General features: G+C 37.7%; 1 protein-coding gene across 1 annotated transcript in view; it reads left to right on the forward strand.

The window, feature by feature from the left end:
* Window positions 1–20,364, forward strand: part of LOC150076751 (dynein intermediate chain 3, ciliary-like) — a 115,092-nt gene that overhangs the window by 86,819 nt on the left and 7,909 nt on the right. The window contains exons 9-10 of the mRNA XM_090386639.1: window positions 217–260; window positions 6,231–6,366. Of these exons, the coding sequence (XP_090242765.1) occupies window positions 217–260; window positions 6,231–6,366 (180 nt within the window). The remainder of the gene's footprint in view (window positions 1–216; window positions 261–6,230; window positions 6,367–20,364) is intronic.

Raw genomic sequence — 20,364 nt, forward strand, 5'->3', positions numbered from 1 at the left:
TTTTTTAAATTTATGTCTAAAAGTTTTATATTTACTGTAACTGCCTCTAGTTGGATTTTACAAATGAAGCTGGCTTATAATTCCAACATGAGAAGTGCACCACATATCATAATTTTGTGCTTTGTAGTTTTTGGAGTAGAAGAATAGGTGATGTAAATCTTTGGAGAGACAGAATTGTCACCATTAATATTTTTATTTTCTATTTTTTTTTTTTAGATTTGGTCAGAAGAAGTGAAAGAGGCTTCTCTTCTTTCTTTGTGGTAAGTCATAAATATGGAACATTTGTTGGTGCTTACATAAAAAACATGTTTTTAACCTGAAGAGAGAGAATCATTAAAATTTTCTCATATCCTTGAATTACAGTAGCACAAATTATTTATATATATCCTTTCATATGTCTGACTTCCAATATGTAGAGTGATAAAGTTGTTAAAAATTCTCTTCATGGAAGAATTAAAAAGTGGTGCAGATGCAGTCATGCTATTACTCTGTTGTGAACCAAGGGCCATGAGCTATCAAAGTGAGTTTCAAAGTGAATTTTAAAGTATCTTCTCTCTAGTCAGTAGATTACAGAGAATATTCAAGTTTTCATTTACCTAGGAGTTTGATTTCTGCTCTTCAAAGTATTTAGTAAGCTCACTAAAAAAAAGGAAAGGCACCTTTAATCTTGTATATAAAATTTAAAACAATGCCTTTACACTACATATGTAGTTCAAATTTATGGGTAAACTATGGTATATCTACACTGATTTTATATAGTTATTACCTAAACCCATAAGGAATTATGCCTTGTGCATTTATTCTTCTAATACATTATTACTTATTCACCATTTGGCATCTCATATTGTGGAAATAACTTCACAACTGTGATGGCACATTGCATTACCAGGGTACCTGCCCACCCACCGATGACGAGCCAATTAGCTTCGAAACGATCGTCTGCATGGTGGTATCCACTGAAAATAAATAACAGTAGTCTTCTCTATTAGAGAAGTGTTATTTATTCAAAGTAGTGCAATACCAGCTGTCTCGTTGTGAAGACACCCACAATATGAGATACAGTTAAAACGATGCCTTTACACTACATATGTAGTTCAAATTTATGGGTAAACTATGGTGTATCTGCACCGATATTATATAGTTAAAACTAACCTTCATAACACACTAACCACTGACCTCATATTGCTTGGTCATTGGTGGCACTGCACCTGCCTCTCCATGTGACTGAGCTGGAAACCTTGGCAGAAAAGTTAATCTGCCAAGGACCAAAATGAGCAAATATGGATCACAATGTTTCCACCTTTAGAGCCAACAGGCATCTGGCCATGACACATATCAGCCCAAGAGGTTTAAAACAAATTCCTCAGCAACAAATTTTCCCACATTTCTCATATTGCACTCACTTGAAGATCAGCCTCTAAGTAAGTTATCTCCCTTCCTTATTCAGAAACACCTGAAAAGTATTGCAGGATATCATAAGATGGTCAAGAGACTGCATTCAGGAGACCTGCTAGTGGAAACTATAAACTGCAGGCATTCAGAGGATCTACTACATGTTACCAATTTTACTGGAATTCCAGTGAAAGTACATTCTCATGCAAATCTAAATACATCTAAAGGTGTAATATCTAGCTGGGATCCATTGAATGTTACAGATGAAGAAATAACAGAAGAGGTTTGGGACAGAATGTAATTGAAGTCAAATGAATTATAGTTAAAAAAAGATAATAAACTTATACCTACAAGTAATATTATTCTTATCTCATTAGAGGTAAGAATAATATTCCTGTGCACAAAGGGTCATTGTGCACAAAGCAGTGTGCACGATGACCCAAGAGAAGGAAGATGCATCTGAACCACAGACCTACCTTGCCATTATGGCTAAAGTGGAACAGCTAGTCCTTGAAGACAGATGTGTGACTATAATTTTTATACCAAATGAAGTGAACATTAGCGATGGGTCTGTTTGCACCATAATGCATAAGTTCTGCCTTTTGAGTTTCAAGATTGTTGAAACCTCCTTGAAAGCTTCACAGAAAAGAGTGTTCTGCACAATTGTTGGAGCTTTGTAGAGAGAACATTGTTGATTCTTTTGACAACCTAATTGTGGCAATGAATGAATGCTGCATACAATCACTATGACCCAGGAACAAAACAGACAAGCAAACAATAAAAACATTCATATTCACCAAACCCCAAAAATGCCAAGGTTTGGTTGTCTGCCATGTTATCAGTCTTCTTCTGGGATTCTAAAGGTATTATTCCTACAGTCTACATCCCAAAAGACAGCAGTATCTTTTTTTAACTATAATTCATTTGACTTCAATTACATTCTGTCCCAAACCTCTTCTGTTATTTCTTCATCTGTAACATTCAATGGATCCCAGCTAGATATTACACCTTTAGATGTATTTAGATTTGCATGAGAATGTACTTTCACTGGAATTCCAGTAAAATTTGTTTGGAGAATACTACAGAAAACCCCTTGAAAAGTTAAAAGAGACAAGTTGAAGACATGCAGGAAGCTATCCAAAGGTGTCTGTTTCTTAGCCAGTAATGCCCCTGCTCACAAGGAGAATTATTGACAAAGTTCCTGACAATGGATTTTGCAATCAGGTGCGACTTTGATAATTTGCAGCATCATCTTATTCTTCTGACCACTTGCCTTCAGACTTCTTGCTCTTTAATAAAACGAAGAAACCATTATGGAGCTACAGATTTCACACTGATGAAGAGGTAATTAATGAATTGAAAGCCTGGTTTTCTGCCCAGATTGATTGAGGACTATCCAATAATAGGAGTCATCCGATAACAGTTATTCAATAGCTTGTTAACAGGAGAGAGACTGGTTTTACAGGGATGGGATAGGAATGCAAGAATATTTGTTGATACTGTTGAGTCACTGTGAAAGTGATGAGTTAGGTGGGTCAGAAAACTGCTAGCTTGTGTTACTGCTAAACTGGTAGATTAATAGCAGCCACAGATAGAGATGTAAGTGATTGATGGTTCTGCTCAGGTTGCAGACACACTGAATAAGTATTTTACATATACATTTACACATGAGAAATTTTTTAGGGGTAGGGATGACAGAAGTTTATTAAATTCTAACAGATAACTAAATGATTTTGTGATGACTGAGAGGAGAATGGAAGAGAAATTGTTGAAGCTAAACAGAAGTTCAGCTTAAAAGTAAAAAAATTCACCTCGGGTGAATGGGATTTATCCAATTATATTCAGGAAGGCAGCAAAATAGGTAAGCAAAAACCTTTAGCCATAATTATGAGAGCATCCTCAAATTCAGGTGAGGTCCCTATGAACTGGAGATGTGCAAATATATCCCCAATTCACAAAGGGGGAATAAAGGGTGAAGTGAATATTAGCTTAACTTCAGTTTCAGAGAAAATTGAGCACTGGTTAAAGAACAAATGCAGGACCATCTGGACAGGAATGCAGTTATTCTGCAATCACAGCATGGATTTGTTAAGGGGCAATCTTGTCTGACCAATCTGGTTAGAATTGTGATTAGATACTGCATAAGAATTGGATGAAAAAAATAATTTTGATATCATGTACTTAGATTTCAGACAAGCCTTTGATACTGTTCCACAAAAAAAAAATATTGCTGTACAAATTGGAGCAGAGTGGCATTAGGTGCAAGCTACTGCTATGGATAAATGGATTATTTAGTGGGAGAAGTCAAGAAGCGATTTTCAGGGTACACTGCTCCTCTTGGAAAGATATTATTAGTGGATTCCCCAAGGGCTAGGCCTGTTGTTATTTTATATATTTATTAATAATATTGATGAAAGAAAATGAGGCTTAATGTCTAAGTTTGCAGGTGTTGATACAAAGTTTGGCAGAGTGGTTAATGGCAGTAATTGGGATATACTACCTGTAACGAGATTTTTAAAACATTAGGCAGATACGCTGAGAAGTTGCAATCGAAGCTTGAATTGAACATTAATAAATGCAAGGTACTGCATATGGGTAGCAATAATTCCAGAATAACATACCAACTGTGTGGTATCACACTCAGGGTAGTGGAGAATGAAAAAAGACTTGGAGGTAATTGTACAGTCGGACAGAAATTCTCTCTGAGTAGTGCAGACAGGCTGCTAGGATTTCTCATGAGATTTTGTTAATGATATACTGAAATTTTTCCAGACAAGGAGATGTTTATCCTGTTCCATAACGCATGGTTAGGCTACATCTTGAATGCTGCATTCGAGGCATCTGGAAGTCTCATTTTAGGAAGGTTGTGAATGCTTTGGAATAGGTGCAGAGAAGGGCAATGAGATTATTGAGGGGAACAAAAGGGTGCTCTTACCAAGAAAGGCTTCATTTCTTCAAATTGAAGCATTTGCAAACTAGGCAGCCACAGGAGATCTGATTGAGTTGTTTAAATCTTTGAATGGTTTGAGTAAGCTAACTAAATGTTGATGACATCCTTCCTCTTGCTAAGACAACCCACATAAGAGGGACATAATTTTAAATTGACAAAAGTGATTGTAGGAGAGTTGTATGGAAATTCAGTCAGTGGGTAGGTGATTGTTTGAACCAACTTTCATCTGGTGCTGTGGAACTGGGTAGTTTGCTAAATTCAAATAAGATGTAGATAGGTACTGTGGGAAGTGGTTTTTTTTTTTTTTTTTTTGTTGGAGATATATAAGCTTGCTTTCTTGCATCATTTGCTGCTAATAATACTATTTCCATTTAGGGGGAATGAATTTCCTCCTAAATAAGAAATTGAAGTAAAGATGATCTGGAGCAGGTTGGGATGACAATGAGGATTCATAGGGAGTTGGAGTGGCAGGTAGGATCCTTCAAGGATTTTTGCTCGGATCTCTCTAGTTTCTTATCTTCCGAATGTTATCAGTGAGGAAATACATGTGAAGCTGAAAGTTCACTGGTTTAAAGGTTGTGAGGATGGTTAACACAGAACCAGGCTTTGATGTTGCAAAAAAAGATTTGGACCTATTGCAAATATGGTCTGAAAAACATCAGCTAAAGTTTAATGCTACCATGTGCAAGGTATTGAGAACTGAGGAACACACACACACACACACACACACACACACCCAATAGTATTTTATAGGATGGGTGAGAAGAAATAGGGGATGTTTGGAATGAGAAGAACGTGGAGATTATGATACAGAAATGCAGTACAGGTGGGCAGCAAGCACACAGCATCAGTATTCTATTTATGATTTATTTGAATTTTTCCAGTAGAGAGAGAGAGAGAGAGAGAGAGATAGGGGGATCATGTTTTACTCTGTAAGATGATAGTGTGACTAAACTTGGAATATTGTATCCAAATCTGGGAGAATACACTACTGGAAAGTATGCAGAGAGGGGTGGGGCAATTAGATTGGTTAGACTGCCAAGCATTATTATATGAGAAGTTGATTAGATGTAGTCTTGCAGGGCTTAGCTCCATTAATTCAACTAATTCTCCTTAGGGGATTAGTTGAATGAATGGGGGAATGATATTCTCACTAGTGGATAAGATAGGAATCAGAGATCACAAATATAAAGGCTTAGGGGGCAATAGGAGACTAGATCTTGTGAAGTTTACCTTAAGAGATGTGTTGTGGAATGCTAAAGTGGGTTGCCTGCAAGAGCAACCTTGAAATAACTGTTGGAATAGGTTGCTCCCATTTTTTTTTTTTTTTTTTGCATCATTATGTCTTTTAATACTAATGCTATACTAAAGCAAGTTCTTACATCAGTGTTACCAAAATACAGAGTAATTCACATACACATAGTACAAAATCATTGTTCCTGTGCAGAATTTATTTTGCACAGAAATATCTTTTTTTTTCTTGATAGCTAATCTGGCATAATAGCAACCATAGGATAGCTATCATCCAACCATAGTTTATGGCCGCTAAGAGCTACAAATATAAACTGCCAATAAGAGCTGCTGATAAGCATTTCTTCTCTGATTCTGATTTTTGCATGATAGTAAGAATAAAGAGAATAATTAGCTGTCACAACATGGAAATTTTATCTGCTTGACCGTGGCTTTTGTTACAGTTGACTCCTGGAAAAATCATTATTTTACAGTAGAAAATTGATTAATACAATATCAGCACATCTGAAAAATAAGTAATACAAGTTACTTTACAATACAATTAGATGAAATCTGTTTGAATTTGTGTGTTTCTATGTGGGAAATTTAATAACAGTTATCTTTTCATTTATGTTGCTATTATATTAATATCTTTCAGGAATAGGGATAGCTACATAACCAATGGTAGCTGGAGTCCAACTCGGCCATCTGTTTTATTCCTCACCAAAACTAGTGGAGACCTTGAAATTTGGGATATTCTTTTTAAACAGCATGCACCCACTATAACCATGAAGGTAGTTTTTTTGTTGTTGTTTTCTTATTTTATACAGCATAAGTACAGTGTATAATTGTTATTTTCTCTATGAGTTATGTTAATCCTATATTTCATGTTTATATACACTTGGTGCCCAAAAAATTATCCCATCCTAAAAGAATTAATGGAACTATTTGAAATTTGCTTGTCAGTATAATGATAATACACACATGTATATGAATGATCAAGCAGACTATAAGTTGGAAACTGAAATAAGCAGAGTATGAAGTCATTTGAGACTCAGTACTATTATTAGTTTCAAAATAAGAAAACCAAATATTAGTAATGGTAAATAATGTAAGAAAGCATGGCTTATAAAGCATCAGCCAAAGAGGAGAAAAAAAAAATCCCAGAACACCTGTCCATCCCATCCAGTCATTTTTATAGCTCTTCCTTGAATTTATTCAAACTACCCACTTCAGCAACTATAGATGGAAGGTTGTCCCACATTTATCCTGCCACCATCCTTATTCAATTTGAATTTGTGTCCCTCTCATATGTTCTTGTTTATACTCTGGCATGACCACCAGGTCAGTGGAGTTTACAATAAAAGTTAATTGTATACAACAAATGTTAATTGTATTTAGCAGTCATAAGCTTGAACCCCGGTTCAGTCAAAGAGCATGTGCTACTACACGCTTTCTCCTGACCACTTGGCTATGTCAGGCCTGAACAAGCAAGCTGAAGAATACTATGAGCATTGAGCTTACTCAATCCATACAAGGCCTTAAACATCTCATTCATTAAGATCTCCTCGCAAATGCCTAATCTCCAGACATTGCAGTTTGCAGAACTGAAGCCTTTCTTGGTATGACCCCCTCTTGTTCTCTGCAGCTATTCCATGAGATCTACATCTTTCCTGAAGTGAAATCTCCAGACCTGTACGCAGCACTCCAGATACAATAGGAGTAGTAGTAGTAGTACAGGCATGTGATGCAAGAAAGCAAGCTTATGTAGCATCAGCCAAAAAAAAAACTCTTCCTCCTTGAATTTATTTAAGCTATCAACTTCCATGACAGATGGAAGTTTGTTTCAGCAATCAACTACTCGCTGGCTAAAGGCAAATTTCTACACATCTATTCTACAACTGTCTTTCCTCAGTTTGAATTTATATCCCTCAGACAATTAATCTGGGCAAGAGGAAGAATCTCATCGGCATTGAATCTCAACCCATTTAATGCCTTATACACCTCAATCAATAACCTCACAGGTGCCTAGTCTCCAGATGCTGCAATTTGCAGAACTTAAGCCTTTCTTGGTAAGAGGATCCCTTCATTCCACTCACCAATCTTGTTGCCCTTTCTGTACTCACTCAAGCAACTCTACATCCTTCCTAAAATGAGGCCTCCAGACCTGTATGCAGCACTCAAGACATACCCTGGCCATTTCCTTATACAAAGGGATAATCACTTCCTTTTCCCTACTAGCAAAATTCCTGTATATCATTGACAGTACCCTATGACCTGCTCTGGCAGCTTGTCTGCACTGCTCAGAAAACTTCATATCTGACTGCACAATTACTCCCAGGTCTTTTTCATTTTCTACCTCCCTAAATGTAGTTTTTTTTTGTTTTTTTTTATGAAAACCCCAAACACAAAAGGTATCAAAACCTATAGTACTTAGTACCATGCATGGGTTGAAGGAGAAGTATGGGGGTGGTATGATGGAAACTTTGTTCTACAGACTAAACATGGGTTTCACCACTTCAAGCCTCCAATAAGCAAAGTGGTGGTATTGCACTGGTTGATGAGAGTCATCTACCACCTTCAGCACAGTACCACAGTTGTTACATTTCTCTGGGATTACTTCTACCCATATGCAGTACTTTGCATTTGTCAATGTTAAACTTCAGTTGCCACTCTCAGCCTAACTTTTCTAGATCCTGTTGCAGTAACATACTGCCATTACTGTCATTAACAACCCTGCTAACCTTAGTATCATCTGCAAACTTGAATATTAAGCCTGATATACCTTCATCAATATCATTGATAAGTATACTATGCAATAATCACCTCCTTATACCTTCTAGAAAAGTTACTGTATATTTAACAAAACCCAATGAACTGTTCTGGCACCTGTCTGAACTGCTCAGAGAACTTCATATCTGACTGTGCAGTTACCCCCAGTTCTTTTTCATTTTCCACTATGCTTGAGTGTAGTAACACACAGTTGATATGTTAATGTGGGATTACTGCTACCCATAGGCAGTACCTTGCAAGCAATTCCTTTGTTACTGCATCATAGTATCCAGTCAGATTGGTTAGACAAGATCGCCCCTTAACAAATCCATGCTGTGGCTTCAGTATAATTGCATTCCTGTCTAGCTGATCCTGCATTACTTCATCAACCAGTGACTCTGTTATTTTCCCTGGGACAGAAGTTAAGATGACACGTCTGTAATTGCTCTTGTTACCTTTTGACCTCCTTTGTGAATTGAGTGTACATTTGCACATCTCCAGTCCATAGGGACCTCCTCTGAATCCAAAGATGCTCTTATAATTATGGCCAAGGGTTTGCTTATCTCCATTAATATAATTAGATGGATTCCATCGATCCCAGATGCCTTTTTTATGTTTAGCTTCAACAATTTCTCTTCTGTTTTCTTCTCATTTATCATACAATCATTTTGCTTCCTGTTAGAGTTTTATAAACTTCTGTCCTCCTTCCATAAAGAATTCCTCATGTGTGAATGTAGATGCAAAATACCTGTTCAGTTTGTCAGCAACCTGACCAAGATCATCTACAATTAAACCATCAAAATCAAATGGGCCAATGTGATTCAACCTCCTTTTTCTACTGTTAGTATACGAGGAGGTATCAAAAAGTTTGTACCCTTACCAAGAAATAATAGCCCTAGAAAGATGAAACTTTGTAGGAACTTTAATCCTTTTCTGTGTACTTTCCATGTATAGTAACACATTTCTGCCCTCTATGGATCAGTTGTTTAATACCTTGATAATAGAAATCCACACTTTTTGCCTGAAACCACGATTCCACTTCATTGATGACTTCCTGAGACGAATCAGTGTCGTCCACACAATGGTTTATTTGTTTCTCAAAACAAGAAGAAGTCTGATGGTGCTAGGTCAGGAGAATAGGGTGGTGCTGCAATAGTTTGAAGCTGCACTGAGCAACAAAGTTGGTGGTGGCAATGATCGTGGCAATGATCATGTGAGCCGGTGCATTGTCTGACAGAAGATGAACACCTTTGGTTAATATTCTATGCCTTTTCACCTTCAAAGCATCACATAACTCTTTCAAAAGATTTCTGTAGTATTCTCCGGTAAGTGTGGAACCACGAAATAGATAATGTGTCAGGATAATCCCTTTTCTGTCCCAAAACACGGACAGCATCACCTTCTTCACAGATGGAGTGGTCTTCGCCTTTTTTGCGAGGTGGGGAGGAGGTGTGCTTCCACTGCTTTGACATGTCTTTAGTCTCCGAATCATACTGGTACACCTAGCATTTGTCATTTTTCACCAACTGATCAAAAAAGTTCTCAACATCCGCATTGCACAAATCCAACAGTTGGGGCACCTCCGTAGCCAGGTGGGAAGGAGCAGCAGTGCGTAGCACACGCTTCTTGATTAGACCGGGGTTCGAGCCCGTCACCACCAAATACGGAGGATGCAGAAAGGTCAGGGAATGACGACCGCATATCCCGGAGCAATATGGCCTTAGTTGCTAATGCTCCTAAAAACCAAATAACAACAACAACCAACAGTTGGTGAGAACATTACATTTGGCATTGCTTCTGCAAAGGAGTCAGCAATCTTTGAACCCATTGTGCAGAGACCTTAAACATGTGTAGATGATCATGTAAAATGCTGTGGACAGACCCATAACTAATTTCCACTGCATTTGTGATGAAATGAATTGTCACATATCTCTCACTCAGCACCAGCTGCTCAATCTTTGCAACCGTCTCACTGTCTGTGGATGGCTCCTCAATAGCCAGGTGGGCAGGAGCAGCAGTGCATAGCACATGCTTCTTGATTAGACTAAGGTTCGAGCCAGTGACTACCAAATACAGAGGATGCGGAAAGGTCAGGGAATGACCACCGCATATCCCCGGAGCAATATGGCCTTATTTGCTAATGCTCCTAAAAACCAAATAACAAACTGTCTGTGGATGTTGATGGCCCTCCTTCTCTTGGCTCGTCAAAGACACTTGTACAACCGCACTGGAACTCCCATTTCCACTTTTTTACAGTGTCATAGGATGGACAATTATGCCCATACACAGCTTTCATTTCTTTGTCAATTTCCTGACCTTTCTTGCCCTGCAAATGCAGGAACTTGATCACTGCTCGATACTCCACTTTGTCAACCATTGCGTCCTTCCTCAGATTCCAGGCTCCACCTCTGATGTACGGTTAACTACAGGAATGAAATTCCACATGTTAGTTATTGAATATGTAGACAACTTATATTACAAATGGCATCTTTACTGATGTTTTATCTAGGTCAGGGTACAAAATTTTTGATACCACCTTGTAAGTAAAGAAGTCTTTGCTGCTTTTCTTTGCATTCTTTGTAAGATACTTGTGAAATGTTTGCAAACCTTTGTGGAACAAGACATGATCCATACAAGGTGGGGAAATCCATGTGTATGCTAGGTGCAGGGGGGGTCCTGAGGAAATTAAGCATCAACTCAGCATTCTGATGGGTGTTTAGGAGAGTTTGAAGAGTATGGTAGATGCCCTCAAAGGAATTAAAATTGTGGGGGCATCAAGCTCTTAGCTGCCCAGCTCAATGCCAGAGCTCACACTTGTGCATCAGACAACACAGCAGCAATCTCCAAGGCAGAATGTGCTGGTCCCACAGGAGGTGGTTATTTTCAGTGACCCTGTTGTCAGGGAAATAGGAACTATGTTGTGCAAGGATAGGTTTCCGGAATAGGAACAGGGTATGTCTGCCAGGGGCAAAAATGGATGACGTTGTACAGTAGATATCATCTTTTAAGGGGCACAAAAGGTGATATTGTTGTACACATTGACACTAATGATATTATGAGCAGGAGATCTGAGGACTTACTTAACAAGTACAGGGCAATGTTAGGAAAAAGTCTCGAGTTAGAATTGAAATTGAAAGTGTCTGCAATTCTGCCCACACATACAATAGAAGGGAGTATATGTTGAGAGCCTTGCCAGTCAATTCAGCACTAAAGAGACTGTGCAGGGCTCATGGGGTAGAATTTTTCTCAGTGTGGTGTGTGCTTGTCAACCAGAGAGACAGTTTTTACAAGGATGGGATAAACTTGAATTGAAGGGGATGGAAGAATATTTGCTCATGCTATCAAGGCAATGATAGGTGGGTCAAAAATCTATGTATCCCTCCCCCCAAGTAGCAGACATAGATTAATAGCTTAACTAGAGCTGCAGGCAGAGGTGAAAGTGATTCTTGCATTGCTACTATTGGCACATGCTGCAGCCTGAAAGCAAGGTGGCTTGGACTTCAGGCCCTGTTGTGTGTCATCATGGAACAAATAAATACATGGGCTGTATTAGAGTAACCAAGAGTAAGAACATGTGCATATATATTAGCACGTACACTAATGCTAGAAGCATTGTAAATAAATTTTATGAATTTGAAGTACTGATCAAGTCGTCAAATGCAGGCATTATAGGAATAGCAGAAACATAGTCACTCAGACATAAGTGATGCTGAATTTGAATATGGGGAGTACAATGTATACAGGAAGGACAGACAGGACAGGAGAGATAGATGGGTTATGATGTTAGTTAAGAAGCATATTAAATCCAAGACAGTGCGTCCAGTTGACATGGGTGACAAGTGCAATGTTGAGTCAGTTTGGTGTGATACACGCACTTGGAAAACAAAATTGAGAGTAGCAGGGTGTTATAGGCTTAATGACTGTGATAAGCATACCAAACAGCTGCACAGAGAAATAGAGTGGGCCAGCAAATCAGAATGTCTCATAATGTGGGATTTGTGGGTTGGTCACTCACACACTGGCAAGACTTATGTGGATTTCTTGGGTGACTGTTTTCTACAGCAGCTTTGTTAGAGAGGCAATAAGAGGAAACAATACTCATGATCTGGTTATCAGCAGTGATTCTTCATGCATTAAGAATCTGCAGGGAAAAGACCCACTGGGTGGCAGTGATCACAGTATACTAATTTGGAATTTAATTAAAGACGTAACTACTGTCAAGGGTAAAGGGAAAGGTTTTTGCTTTTGTAAGGATGATTGTAGTAGTCGCAGACAGTTTTTAAATTCTGTGCAGTGAGACCAACTGCCGATGTTACCAACACAAATTCTAAATGGGAAGCATTCAGGGAAGTAATCAAAGAATCTACTAGGCTTTGCTTATCAGCTATGAAATAGCAGTGTCTTCATAATAGGCACCTGTAGGGAGATGTGATTGAGGTTTTAAAGCCCCTAATGGATTGAGCAAGCTGTGTGTTAATGACATTTTTCCACTTGCTAAGACTACACACATGAGGGGACATAAATTCAAGTTGAAGAAGGATGGTTGCAAGATGGATGTGCAGAAGTTTGCCTTCAGCCAGTGGGTGGTTGATTTTTGGAACAGGCTTCCATCTGTTGTTGTGGAATTGGATGAGTTGAATAAGTTCAAGGAAGAACTAGACAGATTTTTGGAGGGTAAAGGATGGATGAACCATCCCTTACCCTTTTACTACTACACCCTTTTAGGTCTAAGCCTTGAACTGTATTCCTTAGTTGGTATGGAAAGCTAAGTAGCTTCTATGATTACTTCCCCGAATACTCTTGGTTAGAGTTACCAAGAGTATTCACTGTTTAGAATTTGATGTTGGTCCCACTGCATAGAATTTAAAAACTATCTAAGGTCACTGTAGTCACCCTTACAAAAGCAAAAACCCTCTCTTTACCTTTGACAGTAGTTATATCTAAGTAAATCTCACATCAGTATACTGTGAAGTAGCACGTATTATAGAATCCTGATTTGTAAGAAAACTACCACCTTTGAGCCTTTGCATAACTTTGAGTCTTTTGCTTTTCTGCTCTAGTCTGAGGTATGACTGTAGTCTAAATTTAATTTAAAAATACCAAACAAGATTAAGAGATGAGTTTAATAACATTGCACTAGTCTCAGGTTATGCAACAGTAGTACATACTATTCTATTTTAAAATTGAATGTAATACAATTATGTAATTAAATTACATTTGTGTTAATATAAATTTATAGGTTATAGACTTAATAAAAACATTACTAATATTAATTATACTCTTATGAAGTTACATAGAAGAATACTGAAGAGATATATTTTATTGTTCTTATATCGATTCATAACAATGGCAGCAGAGTTATGTTATGTACTGTGTGATACAGTTATGTTATAAAATCACATTTGTTTTAATACAGATTAATAGTTTATATCCTTAATGAAAAATTTTAACAAAACTTCTAATATTATTTCGTACAACTAAATGGCATTTATTTCATTCTTATATTGATTCACTGAACATTGACTGCACAATATTTGCCCACTTTTAACTTCCATTTTTTAAGCAATTTCAAAGGCCAGGTAAGGAACAAATACCCCTACTTTATCACTTTATCAGATATAACTGAACTACTAATTTTAAACAGATGAGAATCGAAAAAAAATTTTTTAAAAACCAATAATTTTTTTAGGATATATAAAAAAAAAAGTCTACTTAGCAGAATTTAAAGTTTGCTGTGTAACGTTTGCACATCACAAAATACCCTTATGTCTACATTATGCCACATTCATCTTTTTTTTTTTTGTGGAATTTATATTTACTACTAAATAAAATCAATTAAAAATTATTAATATATCCCAAAATATTCAATAAGACATTAATTATAATATGATGATACAGTAATTTTAGAAAAATCCCACACTATAGTTTTAAATATAGAACTGCACAGTAATTGTTTTATCGTGAACTGTCAATATTGCACATTTTATGGCTATATTTTACAGTAGTGATCATCAAACTGTTGTCCTACTGCCATAATTTAAAGTTCCAAATTACATTATTAAGCAATCTATAAAATAAGCTACAATAATGATGGAAAACACATATGTGAACAGGCTGAAATAAAACCCTTGGCTCAAACATGATATACAGCTCCAAAATTTGATTTGGAAATGAAAAAAAAATATATATATATTTTGCACTTACATCATTACTTACACAAAAAATGCATGTGTACATCACTAATCCTGCTTTCATACAGCAGGTTTCAAGTCAAGCTAATTGTGGAACCCATGAATGTAGAATACTGAAATATAGAATACCTGAATGTAGCATACTGGAAATATAAATAACTTTGGAACAAGGAACCATGAATACTATGTGCCAAAGAACTACTGACTCTAGAAATGTTGAAATACAAATCTCTCATGACACAGTATCACCAGAACTTATGAAAAAAGGAAAGAAAACATTAAACAAAGTAACAAATGCAGCAAATTCCTGCTGCCTTTAAGGATAAACTTGGCAAGTTATGATTCTGCTGCTGTATACCAAGCTACCTGATAATCAAAGTAAAATAATAAATAAAACATAAAATACAAAGCAATACTTGTTCCCAACTGTGTGAATGCACAACTCCTTGCACAAGGAGACTCATTTCTGTACTCACTAAAGAATGCACTCACTTTTATAATAAATGAATAATTAGAAATAGTAACAATTGGGAATACACTAACACTGCCTCTTCAAAGAGACAATAGTGTTTGTGAACACTGAAGTTCCTTTGAAGAGGTAGTGTTTGTGCATTAAACATCCATTAACATAAAATGTCATCTCACCAAATTAACTGGACTAACCAAATGCAATTATGCAAATAATGTTGAAATAAAATCGTAATAAACAAATATAACATAAATTATTGATTACCACAAACCAAATGATAGAATAAATTAAAACATGAAATTGGGTGTTTTTCACTAACAGTTTAATTTGCTGTGTGCTTTAAATGTTTTCTTTTCTTTTCCATATCTCCAATACATAAGGGCGGTTCTAAGAGTGAAGTGGGAAATTACTGATCAGTTAGTCTAACTTCAGTAGTAGGGAAAATCATGGAGACAATGGTCAAGGGTGGAATTCAGGATCATTTAGATAGAAATGGAATTCTGAAGGATACTGTGCATGGTTTTGTAAAGGGAAAATCATTAGCATTAGTTGAGACATATGATGCAAGAAAGCAAGTTTATACAGCCTCAGCCAAAAAAAAACTTCCCATTTTACCCATCCGATCACTCCAAATGTTTGTCCAGTTCAGCCTTAAATTTATTTAAGCTATCAACTTCCACAACAAAGGATGGAAGTCTGTTCCAGCAATCAACTACCCACTAGCTAAAGGCAAACTTCTGCACATCTATTCTACAACTGTCTTTCCTCAATTTGAATCTATGCCCCTCCCTCAGCATGCAGAAGTAGCCTGCTCAAACCATTCAAAGCGTTATATACCTCGATCAGATCACCTTGTAGGTGTCTAGTCTCTAGATGCTGCAACTTTCAGAACTTAAGCCTTCTTCGTAAGGGCACCCCTTTGTTCCTCTCACCAATCTTAGTTGCCCTTCTCTGTACTCATTCTAGCAACTCTACATCCTTCCTAAAGCGAGGCCTCCAGACCTGTATGCAAGACTCAAGGTGTGGCCTGACCATTGCCTTATACAAAAGGATAATCATCTCCTTATTGCTAGCAAAATTCCTATATAAACTCCATGACCTGCTAGACCTGCTCTGGCAGCCCTTCTGCACAGCTCAGAGAACTTCATATCTGATTGCACAATTACCCCAGTTCTTTTTCATTATCCACCTCCCTGAGTGTAGTACCACACAGTTGGTACATTTCTCTTGAGTTACTGCTACCCATGTGCGTACTTTGCATTTGTCAATGTTAAACTTCAGTTGCCACTTCTCAGCCCATCTGCCTAACTTTTCTAGATCCTGTTGCAGTAGCATACTGTGTTTACCATCATTAACAACCCTGCCAACCTTTGTATCATATGCAAACTTGGAGATTAAGCCTGATATACCTTCATTGATATCATTGATAAATACACAAAACAACAATGGGTCCAGCACCGAACCCTGGGGGACTCTACTAATAACATTAGTCAATGTAAAGCAGTGTCCATTTGTTACCACTCTCTGCCATCTCCCACTCAACTATCCCTTTATCCATTGTAGCAACCTTCCCTTAATACCATACCACTCCAATTTGTACAGCAGTCTTCCATGTGCAACAGTATCAAAAGCTTTCATGAAAACCAAGTATATGATGTCAAAATTATTTTTGGCATTCAGTTCCTTTTTGATCACATCGCAGTATCCAATTAAATTGGTCAGACAATGCTTCCCCTTAACAAACCCATGCTATGTCTCAACTGTTACTGCAATCTTGTCTTGGTGATCCTGTATCATCTCTCTAACCAGTGACTCCATTATTTTCCCAAGAACAGAAGTTAAACTAACAGGTCTATAATTATTTATGTCTCCCTTTGCACCCCTTTATGAGTTGGGAATACATTTGCACATCTCCAGTCCATGGGGACCTCCCTGACTTAAGGATTCTCTCATAATTATGGCTAAGGGTTTGCTTACTTCCTTTGCTGCCTCCTTCAATATAACTGGATAGATTCCATATGCCCCAAGTGCATTTTTTTATGTTTAACTTCAACAATTTCTCCTCCACTTTGCTCTCAGTTATTACAAAATCACTTATTTCTCTGTTAGAGTTTAGACCTGTTGATAAACTTCTGGCATTCCCCTTCTTGAATAACTCCTCATGTAGAGGAGTTATTCAAGAAGGGGATTGCCAGAAGTTTGCCTCTACATTCACACTCTTCATGTATGAATGTAGAGGCAAAATACTTATTCAGTTTATCAGCTACTTAAGCAGAATCATCAATAGTCGAACCATCTATGTTAAGTGGACCAATCTGATTCATCCCCTTCCTTCTAGAGTTTACATAAGTAAAGATGTCTTTGCTGTTTTTCTTTGCATCCTTTGCCAAAAATTTCTCATGCTCTGCCTTCGCATGCCTAACCTCCTTTTTGACTTGATTACAGACTAGCTTATATATGCCATAGGCTTCTGTGTTGCCTGATAATTTATATGCATCCCATGCATTTTTCTTCTCTGCCACGAGCCTCATTAATTCATCTGACATCCATTTAGGCCTGAACTTTGAACAGTATTTCTTAGTTGGTATGAAAAGCCTAGTAGCCTACAAGATTAAGTCCCTGAAGGCTTCCCATTTAGAATTCACCATTGGTAACATCATCAGTTGATCCCACTGTATAGAATTTAAAAATTGTATGAGACCACTGTAGTCATCTTTACAAAAACCCTTCCCTTTACCCTTGATGGTAGTTACATCTTTAAGTAAATCCCACGTCAGTACACTGTGATCACTGTCACCTAGTAGTTCCTTTATCTGCAAATTCTTAATGCATGAATAATCAATCACTGCTGATAATCAGATCAAGAGTATTAGTCCCTCTGGATGCCCCTCGAACATGTTGCTGTAGAAAACCATCCTCCAATAAATCCACAAAAGTCTTGCTAGCATGTGAGTGACCATGCACAAGTTCCAGTCAATATCTGGGTTGGTCACTCACACACTAGCTTCATGTTTCATAAAGTTTAACTAATCTGGTTAGCTGTTTTGACACGGTCACTGAAGAGCTGGACTTAGGGAATAATTTTGATATTGTTTATTTGGTTTTCAGCAAAGCATTTGATTCACTCCCACATGATCTGTTACTTTATAAGCTTTAACAGGTTGGAATCACAGGGAAAATCCTTAGATGGATAGCTGGATGGATTCAGGGCAGGAGGCAGCGGGTTGTGATAAATGGTTATTCCTCAGATTGGGTTGATGTAAGAAGTGGGGTTCCCCAAGGATCGGTATTAGGACCACTGTTGTTTTTGATTTTCATAAATGACATCGATGGAGGGATAGACGGTATGATGTCTAAATTTGCAGATAATATAAAGATTGGTAGAGTAGTTAATAATCACTGCCAAGAGCTTCTTCAGAGTGACCTAGATAGGGGGTCGTAAACTTTGCTGCAATTGAGGAAAGCAGTTGTTAAATAGATGTGCAGAAATTTGCCATTAACCAGGAGGTAGTTGATTGCTGGAACACATCCATCTGTCGTTGTAGAAGTTGATAGCTTTAATAAATTCAAGGCAGAAGTAGACAAACATTTGGAATGAATAGATGGGGGAAATGGGAAGGTTTTTTTTGTTTTTTTTTTGGCTGATGCTATAGAAGCTTGATTGCTTGCCTCATATGCCTCTACTAATTTTAATGTAATAAGTCCTAGTGATATTACCGCTAAGAATATTAGTCTCTATAGTAAAATTATAACAGTATCATTAATGTTGTTGCATCAGAACACAGTACTGTTATTCAAAATTCTGTGTGACAATCAGACCAACTCAGATTAAACAAGTTGAATGTTGCTCCATGCAATGAGTAGTTAATAATCACTGCCAAGAGCTTCTTCAGAGTGACCTAGATAGGGGGTCGTAAACAGACCTCGGTACTGTTATTCAAAATTCTGTGTGACAATCAGACCAACTCAGATTAAACAAGTTGAATGTTGCTCCATGTAGTTATGTACATCTTTAACACATTAATGGCCCTCGTGGGAGGCATTTTTGCACAACGGGGCTGAGTTAATCTGTCTCAGGTGACAGTAGCATGGATTTTTTCTCCTGGAAACTTGTTTTTCTTTCAGCAAAACAGAAAATTGACCTCAGAACATGTGCAATTTATAGACAGTATATACAGAGTAATATGGCCTTATATGTTGATGCTCTTAGAACCGAACAACAACAAAACATTAACATTAGTTTAACAGTAACTGGACACACTCCAGCTCCGCAGATGAAAGACGCAAAGAGATCACCAGAGTCAAAGTAGACCTTACGAGGTGTGGCTACCCCATCGACGTCCTTGACAGGTGTGATCTACAAGCACGCGACAACGTGACGACCAACAGCAACGCCAACAGTGACGAGTCATCCACGAGGGCATTCATCCCATACTACCCCAACCTGTCACAGCAGATCGGTAGAATCCTAAAATCGCATGGGATAAAGTGCATCCAACTCCCAGGCAAGAAACTGCGTTCTCTCCTTTCCAACATAAAAAAACACCTGTCCCCACCCTTCTACAGAGTGGTTCGGTCTATCGCATCTCTTGCCGTGACTGCACGAGCTGCTACTTTGGAGAGACTGGACGTCGACTCGAGAAACGTCTCTCAGAACATAAAAGGGTGATCCGTTTGGCAGATGTAGAACACTCAGCTATCGCCGAGCATGTCTGGACAACCCACCACGACATCGACCCACACCGCGATGTCGTGGTTGTGGACAGGTCCCACCATTACCTGAGGCGTACCTGGTTGGAATCGCTAATATAAAATGCTCGGACACCGCTTTGAACAGGAACAGTGGTTGTCAAGTTAACCCCATCACAGAGCCAGTAATTCTATCCATAGACAAACGCTGGCCACGTCACCACAATACGTCACAGCCACAAACATCAACAAACAATTAACCACGTGCCTCACGCACCATCCTGGCAGTGCATCTCTATTCCAACTGCCATTCAAGTATTTTAATCCGATGAAGGCTGCCACCCAGCCGAAAGCTAATTTATTTATTGTAGTTTTATTAATGCTCTGTGTAACAAAATAAAAATAAATAAATTTTCACAACAAAACATTAATGTGTAACTAATTTAAATTTTTGGGTTGACAAGTATTTAATATTGTTTAGACTATAAAGTGTTTAGGGCTGAAGCCTCAAGCTATGGAAAAGTCTAGACTATGTATATGAATAGCCCAAAAGCATCAATAATACATAGTCAAATTTGAATTAACAGAATGTTAGCAAAATGGCATTGTTTTAAGTTATATCTCATATTGTGAATACCTTCACAACGAGTTGCCATGATATTGCACTACTT

Source organism: Mastigoproctus giganteus, chromosome 12 (assembly GCF_048544385.1).
Source record: "Mastigoproctus giganteus isolate SK-2022 chromosome 12, ASM4854438v1, whole genome shotgun sequence".
Taxonomy (NCBI): Eukaryota; Metazoa; Arthropoda; class Arachnida; order Uropygi; family Thelyphonidae; genus Mastigoproctus; species Mastigoproctus giganteus.